The sequence below is a fragment of the Austrofundulus limnaeus genome, unplaced genomic scaffold (genome assembly GCF_001266775.1).
Source record: "Austrofundulus limnaeus strain Quisiro unplaced genomic scaffold, Austrofundulus_limnaeus-1.0 Scaffold327, whole genome shotgun sequence".
Classification (NCBI taxonomy): domain Eukaryota; kingdom Metazoa; phylum Chordata; class Actinopteri; order Cyprinodontiformes; family Rivulidae; genus Austrofundulus; species Austrofundulus limnaeus.
The window spans coordinates 275,824-284,105 of record NW_013952729.1 but is presented as its reverse complement, the minus strand read 5'-3'; the positions used below and the strand labels follow the sequence as shown (position 1 = coordinate 284,105).

At 42.5% G+C, this 8,282-nt stretch overlaps 1 protein-coding gene across 6 annotated transcripts in view; it reads left to right on the top strand.

Annotated features, from left to right (window-relative positions):
- The window catches only part of ralgapa1 (Ral GTPase activating protein catalytic subunit alpha 1), a 64,480-nt gene that overhangs the window by 6,046 nt on the left and 50,152 nt on the right, over positions 1-8,282 (top strand). For 3 of the 6 annotated variants that reach the window (XM_014022372.1, XM_014022369.1, XM_014022370.1), the window contains 7 exons: positions 66-212; positions 307-397; positions 537-701; positions 1,262-1,405; positions 2,862-4,673; positions 7,726-7,850; positions 7,930-8,161. In XM_014022372.1, coding sequence (XP_013877826.1) covers positions 66-212; positions 307-397; positions 537-701; positions 1,262-1,405; positions 2,862-4,673; positions 7,726-7,850; positions 7,930-8,161 — 2,716 coding nt within the window. The remainder of the gene's footprint in view (positions 1-65; positions 213-306; positions 398-536; positions 702-1,261; positions 1,406-2,861; positions 4,674-7,725; positions 7,851-7,929; positions 8,162-8,282) is intronic. The other 3 variants (XM_014022375.1, XM_014022373.1, XM_014022371.1) reach the window with 3 other exon arrangements.

Genomic DNA, 8,282 nt, shown 5'->3' with positions numbered 1-8,282 from the left:
TTAATAGTCTGTTGTATTCTTGTAACCCCTTCCATTGTGACACTTGCTGTTTTTGTACTGCACAGACGTTGATAGTTGCCTGGATTAAGGGAAACCTGAACGTTTATATCAGCAGAGAATTGTGGGACGACCTCCTCTCCGTCCTCTCCTCCCTCACCTGCTGGGAGGAGTTGGTCACAGAGTGGTCACTCACCATGGAGACCCTCACAAAGGTACAAAAGCCAGGTTTGCCTGCTGAGCCTTGGAATATGTTTGGAATCAGGAGCATGGCGCTGATGAAGTAGTGTTTATATGTTTCTGTCCTAGGTGTTGGCAAGGAATCTGTACAGTGTGGATCTGAATGAGCTCCCTCTGGACAAACTCAGTGAACAAAAACAGAAGAAACACAAAGGAAAGGGTCAGTCAGTCCCAAGAGACCTAAACAGTTATAGATTCTGTGACAAATAGAGTTGTTTTTAATATTTTATTATGAAAACAGCATATTTGCTCATTGTTTATCCTTTGTTTGATAAATATTTTACCTGTTTCTACCACAGCTATCAGTACAGAGAACCAGCGACAGGTTGTGGACCGGTCTTTTTCTCGAGGCTGGAGCAGAGACCAACCGGGTCAGGCAGCGGCCATGAGGCAGCGAAGCGCCACCACCGCCGGCTCACCGGGCATCGAAAAAGCACGGAGCATTGTGCGCCAGAAGACCGTAGGTCAGTATCATCTCGTCTTGTTGGTTTTTATTTTGTTTAGTTGCTATCTAACTGCTCTAACATGACAAATTCACTTCTGCTAACTTTGCAACTATTTTTTGCCTTTGTTTTGAGGAAATCATAGACTTGTTAAACTTTTTGATGTTTTATTTCTTTGAAATGAAGTGCATCATCCTTGTCAGCCTGTCACTTTCTCACTGTTTCCTGCAGAGTTAATCTTGTCTCACTCGTGCCTCACCTTCCTGTTCTTCTACACTTTGAAGCCTTCTCACTGACTTCTTGTTTGATTTTCACTTTTATTAATTTTTTTCTTTATTTCTTGCGTACAAATATTGATATATTTTCCTTTATCTACTCTTTTTTTTTTTTTACAGTTTTAAGCTTTTTTCTTATTATTTTCTCTCTCTGCCATCTTTGTTATTTTATTATGTTCTTTCAAATCCTCCGTCTTTATCCATAACCCCACTTGTCGTTGACTCACCTTATTCCTCACTACAACAAAACTCTTTTTCTTTCTTCCTCCTTGGTATCCTCTCTTTTCCACCTTCCAACTTCTTCAGCCCTGCGTAGCTGTTCTACGGGCGACTCTCTGCTGTCCTCAGCCTTTATCCGCAGTGCTAAGAGTGCTCCTACTCTGGCTCCGCCTCTTCCTGTCCTCCACCACCATCACCCCTTTTTACCCCCCCTTGCCGACAATCTGGCAGGTACACTGTCTTTGCTCTGCCTGCCGCCTGGAAACTGCAACCTCCTGCATGCCTGTCAGAAACCTAAATGATGCTTTTTTTGACTCGTCTTCAACAGTTTTTATGTTTTATGTAAAAAAAAACGTTTGCATGCACATAGTGTAGGCTTTTATTAGAAATTATTGAATCGAATCCACAAATACTGTTTCTTAACTAAGCCAACATAAGAAATAATGTCGTTTGCACATCAAGTTAAAAGTTTGAGTTTGTGGTGCAGTTACTTAAGTGTTTGGATGCAGGTTAGATTTTTTTTTATAGTCAATGTATCACCATTTGCCTGCATGAAGCCTGGCCTCCTTTTGTTTGTTTGTTTGTTTGTTTGTTTTCTAACCTGCATTCTTGATTTGTTCTCCTTGCTTGCTCAAGTTCTTGTCCTGTTCCAATAAATCACATCCCTGTGCTTGTTTTCCTGCAAAGACTTATTTCCTTCCTTTTTAAAGACCTTCATGTTTACAGAACTTTCACTTAATCTGATTCTAACCATTGCACTGAATTTGAGTCTTTCCATGTTCAAAAGGACAATAGAGATGCTGCTATATGTATGTTTTCTTTGTTTTTTTGTTTGTTTGTTTGTTTGTTTGTTTTAACGATACCATTTTATGAAACCTACCTGGAAGTAGATAAAACATGAAAACTATTATGCAAAACAATCTAGAAACTCTTAATGCAGTTTGATTTTAAATCTAAAACCTCTGATAAATGGTTATATAACTATTTGGGGTGCAACAATACATGTACCCGTATCGAACGTACAATACAGAGCTTTAGGTTCAATACACACTTGTATCGAACAATACAGATTTGAAATTTTTTTATTTTATCAGCCTGTCTTTTGAAGATGCTCTGTGTTGAAGGATCAGTGGATCTGTGTTCGACAACTCCGCCTAGGCTGCACATTTGACCGCAGATCCACTGAGAAACTTGCTGTTTCAGCAACATTTAACTTAAAAAAAAAAACGGTACTTTTGAGGTTAAACAAATTTTCCTAATTAATTTAAGTAAATTACAAGTTTAAAAGGGCATGGACATTTCTCTTTTTTTTGTATCGAAACAATATCGAACCGTGAGACTAAAGTATTGAACCGAACCGAATCGTGAATTTTCTGTATCGTTGCACCCCTAATAACTATGGTAACTTTCATTCATTTTGCAAAGATCTGACCTGCAGATTTTAGATTTAGCTTTTTTTCTAAGAGCTAAAATTAACAGCAGGTATTTTTCTTTTATTTTTTAGTTATAAATTTGACAGCTTACATCTTCTCATTCTGTCACTAAAATTTATGAAACTACAATAGTGGACAAATTCAACAGATATGATCCTTTGAGGCATTGATTTATGTTTTTGAACATTCAGATTTTATATCTTTGTTTACACCTGAACTGACATCACCCCTCCGTTTTATCTCTTAATCACCAGACCTGGAGGACCAGCCCATCACACTGACRTCCACTCGAATGCGCCACGCCTCCCAGAGCGACGAAGCCCCTCCCACCTCCTGTTCCGAGGTCTTCCAGGCAGGGTCCTGTGACCTGGACACCCCGGGCCCGTCCGCCCTCGCCAGGAGCAGCAGTGCCTCTGACATCATGGAGCCCTTCATCGCCGAGCGGGTCAAAGGTGAAGAACCCCAGAGGGACCCCGTTTCATTCCTGAATCCTCACCACCACCACCCCTCCACAACTACAGCAGACAGCCACACAGCTCAGCCACTCTCACAATCCCTCACCTCCCCCTCTCCCAAACCTTTTACCTTCTACAATGGTGTTTCCTTGTCCTCAAACGCGCAAAGTGACGATAGCGTTTATGACCAGCCCTGGCTTCAGACCGGCTCTCAAAGCCTCGTTTCAGGCTCTGATTGGGTAAGCCGCTGGGACTCCGCCTTCGCTTTTTCCTCTGAAAAAGAACTCGATGCGGACGAGGGGGAAACGGGGACTGAGGTTGAGGAAGACGATTTATTCTCCTCTATTAGGGACTACCTCAGTCAGAGAGGAGCTGAAAGAAAAGAAGAGGCCAGAGAAGGAGACGGTCACCTGTCAGAAAACACCGTCACTGAACCTGTGCTGGTGCAAACAGGAATTGCTAGGTTGCAGCTAGCGTACGCAGGGCAGCTAGAAGAAGGGAAACAGGTGATAAGTGAGGACAGACAGGTAAGTAAATCAGTGAGACACTGCAGTGTGGATTCCACAGAGGAGAATGAGGCAGAGCAGCGCAGCATTTATGAGTGTTTGGAGTTGCAGTGTCAGTGGCCGTCACCCATTGTTAAAGGGAGCTCGAGTTTAGAAAGGAACTCTGATGAGAACAAGGGAGTTGGTACCGGAACCGGATCGGAAGGGAAATTTGACATGTGGACAGAGTTAGAAGAAACAAAACCGGAGGAAAAGGCAGGAGAAATAAACACCAGACCCAGTTTGATCAGACAAGATTCGACCACAGCTGAACCAAACTCTGAATCTGCTTCACAAATCTCAGACGCTGCTAAAGCAAAGATCTTGTCCGGTAGCACCAAGCGACTCAGTTCTGGTTCTAGTGTTCATGTCAGCTTCCAGCCATCGACTGAGTCGGTCCAGTTCCACAACCCTCTGGAGAGTAAGGAGGCCCACTGGAAGGCCCGGCTGCGTCGACTCAGTCACTTCCACACACACAGTCATTCAGCCGGGGAGAGACTGAGCAGATCCGGGTCGGGGGGGAAGCTGGCAGCAGAGGGTGCAGGTAAGTTCGGCTCCAGAGCTGGAGTTGGCCACAAAGCAGGGTCACAGGAGAGGTTTTTGCCTGGGTCGGCTGCAGAAAGCAGCGGGGCTGTGGCCACAGATGCTGCAAGTCTGGAAAACAGGCCTGGGACTGGAGGGGACAGGCAGCATTCTGGATCCTTTACAAGATCCAACCCGGGCCCTGAGACCAGCTCAGAGGTCTTGTCAGGTAGCTCCGGTTCCTCAGGCTTGTCCACTGGAGTGCGTGGACGCCTGGGACGCTCCGCCTTGCGATCCCGAGTGTCCCGCTCTCGCTCCCAGGAGCCCGGCTGCACCGCCTCTCGGCACCACCAGGGGGCTCTTCTTGGTGGCGTTTATAAGAGTGTTGTCCATGCTCTGTCCTCTAAACCTCGACCCAGAGGTCAGGGATCGTCGCAGGGTTCTTCACCGCAGCGACAGAGTCGGGCTGCCATGGGCGACGCCTCGCTAAGGGATCTCTACTCCCACGTCCTGGGCTACTTTGGACGAAAGACGACAACGCCAGGTGAGGCCTGCAACGAACCAAGTGCTCATAGAGGACACATCTGTGGACAGAAATACTCACCAATGCATAAACACCAGCAGCTCTTTTTTTCTTTTTGGCTGTTTTTAACTGGTTTGTTATGATGGAATGAATTTTTTTATTTTTATTTTTTTGGCTGAAACTCATCATCTTGCTGCTGGACTGAAACTCAGACCCCCACTCCCTGTTGATGTRTCTCCTCTTGAACGTAGCCCCTCCTCCAGCCTGCCTCCTTTTTGAGGACCCAACTTTCTCCCACATCCTTTCACTGTTTCTGTAGGTCAGAGCTCCATCCCTCCTCCTCCTCCTCCTCCTTCCTGTCTTCTCTGTTACGGGCTTTTGGGATTGTAACCTTTTCACCTCCTCCCCGTCTTCTCCATCTCCTCCCTTTCCTCGAGTTTTTGCATGCGGCCTCCTTGTGCCTCCTTCGCCTCCTCCGGAAATGGGCCTCTCCTCAGTTTGGCAGAAGGAAACTACTCAGAAGCACAACTGTCTGTGGGAAAAACAGAAACGCCAACACAAAGAAAACAGAAAAGGCTGCCAGATATTTTCTGGATTCTTAAGCTTTATTTGATGTCATTAGGACAGAAATAAATCAGCCTTGCACTGTAACTGATAAAACTGTAGTTCATTCCCACTCCACTAGACTGCAGCATTAGACCTTCTTGTTTGTGGTAATCGTAGAAAATGGTAATTAAAACATGTATACAGTTTACTGAAATGGTTATTTGCCTTGTTATTGGTAAACGGTTACACAATGCTTTGCAGCTTTTGCTTATAAATCATTGTAATTGTGCAACAGAACTGCACAAATGTGTCTAAATATTTTTTGTAAGAGCACTGAGATTCACTCCACGAATCTGTCTTGATGTGACGTTTCTGTTTCCAAAGTGCCGTGTCTTCATTACTTACTAAATTCACTTGTTTTGTTTGGCAACATCTGCCAGCTGAGTTTTTAATTAGTTTGGCACGTCAGTAATACAAATCCACCCTGAAAAACTTCTGACAAGATTCCTTGTAGAAGTTATGTTTATGATTAACAAGAGTTCATCAGCATTAGTTTATATTGTGTTTTTTTCCTAAAGATCTAATTAAATGGTATAATTTGGGTAATTAATTTTGTGTCAGGGTTCTAAAGATTTAACACAAACTACATATGTGGCTAAGAAATGTTAGCATGGCTGTGCTAATTCATTGAGCTTGATAGCCTATTTTTTTAATTAAAGGGTTTTAGTTGCAGAATGGTGTGTATTTGTTTTTAGATGTATATTTTTTACTAACCCTAGCTAGTTAAGCAGTTTGTGACCGCTCCCAGTCCTTAGCAGCCTGTGAATCATCATGAGTGATTTTTATTGTCAACCCAAATCTCATACTTGTCTATTTATTTACCTATTTGTCTATTCAGGCAGGACATTTTGTGTCTGCACTTGTCTGACTGCTTCTGTCTTGCTGAGATGATTTGGCTCATTTTATGATGGATCTGGAGATCAACTGAATTATCTTGAGTCCCTCAGCCATTTTGTCTTGTAAAACTTATTAAACGTTGAAACAAGGAAGTTGTAGGATTTGGGGGTAAAATAATAAAACTTGGATTTTATGGCAGCAAAGCATCAAACAAGTTAGCACAGGGTCATGCTTACCACTATGAAGCATCTTTGAACAAGTTTGTAAACAAGATTGTAGAGGGATGTTGTATTCTAACTATTCAACAATTTGAGGATTATTTGCTGCATTTTTCTGCAGATGTTGTCTAAAACCTACATATATTGTTTTGCATTGCTGCCAGAAGCACTAATGTACCCCCATACTATCAGAGAGGCTGTCTTTTAAACTGAGCATTGATAACAGGTGGGACTTTTTAGTACAGAGGACATAGTGAACATGACTTCCAAAAAAAATCTGGTTTTGATTTAATTTGACCTCAGTCCTTTTTAAATGAACTCAAGTCCAGAGAAGATGGTGGCGTTTTGGGATGTTTTTTTATTTCAAAGTGGTACAGTTTCTCGGTTTCAACAAATATTATAGCTTTATGAGATTTGCAAATTGTTGATTTTTTTTGTTTAAGTTACATTATTCACAACAGCCGAATTTATTTAGAATTTGAGTTGTATTTAACTTTTCTAGCAAATAGTGTTGGCAAATAACCATTACAGTTGAATACGAATCAACGCGCTCAGAACTGTGATTGTTAACGTTAGAGAGTGTTTTTGAATAAGAAACTGTTTGTGTTTGATTCTGTGGGCTGAATTTAGTGTAAACCTTGTTTCACATTTGTTCTCGGCAGAGGCAGGTGTAATGTTGAAGCTTCAGGGCATGACATTTTGAACAAAGCTCGTTTTGTTCTCCATTAAGTGGCCATTGTGTTTAAAAGCCGGCCTGATGGCTGGAGCGTAAACAGTTTTATTTTGTGTTGGTATCTTTAAGCTTTATTGACCAAAGTTCTTCCTGGTATTGAGCCGAAGGCAACCGAGCTTTCAGCCACAGATTCAGGACTACAGATTAGTTGGTCAGCAGTAAGGGCAGTAGATTTAGATGTTTGGTGAAGCCACTCAGATCGCTGTCTTTGCATCAAAACTAACATAAAAACAGAACTGCACTAAAATAGGCTTCTAGTTTTCTGCTTGGTTAGTTCTAACAAAGTTTAACACTCTTGTTTTTTGTGCATGAAGTGAGTTTATTCCTGCATTGCTTCTCTGGGTTGGAATGTGCCTGCTGTTGTTGATTTTTTTTTTTATATTATTTAATTTTTTTTATTGAATAACCTTCAGATCCAGAGTACATTCACATCAGGACTGCTCTTACAATTTAGATTCTTCCATGACTTAATTAGTGTAATTTTATGTGATGATATCATTATTAAAAATCGTATTTATGCTGTTTATTATGCACCTGATAATAATGTTTGTAAGAACTGTTTTATATGTGGACCACTCATGAAATATCTCTGCTTAGGCACAATATGCAGTAACGCTTCAGCTTTTCTTCAGTGAGGATTAAATTTGATCTTTGACTGTTTGCTTGCTCGTGTGTGTAGCCAACAAGGAAGAGGTGGTCCAGAAGGCTCGTCCAGTCTCCAGCGACGTCGGAAGCAGCAACCCAAACTTCTCTGACCTCATGGACGAGTTCATCCAGGAGAGACTGAGAAGCAAAGGGACGGTGGTGAGTACGTCACCTTTACAAGGTCRTTATTAAAAATCACAAATTATCAGAGCTACAAACGTTTCTTTCGGGCGTGCAGGGGCGTCGTGGCAGCAGCCCCATTAGTCTGGAGGTTCCCAGAGACCTGCCAGAGCTCCTGGAGGCCGGTCAGGGTTCCGGGTCACGACCCAGTGACGACCATCGACCCGTGGATGACGGCGTTCCCTCCGAGTGGACGTCACCCGCAAGTGCAAGCGGTTCTGATGTTGTCAGCTCCGACAGCCAATCAGACTCCTTTAATGCCTTCCAGTACTCGGCCTGCAAATTTGACAGTAAGGAACTGTATCATTTTCTAACACACTCATTATGTGACCTTGAAATTAAAAAAATAAAAAATCTTTTCATTTCCTTTTTTAAAAAAAGTAACTGCTAGAATTTTAATTTACTCATCCC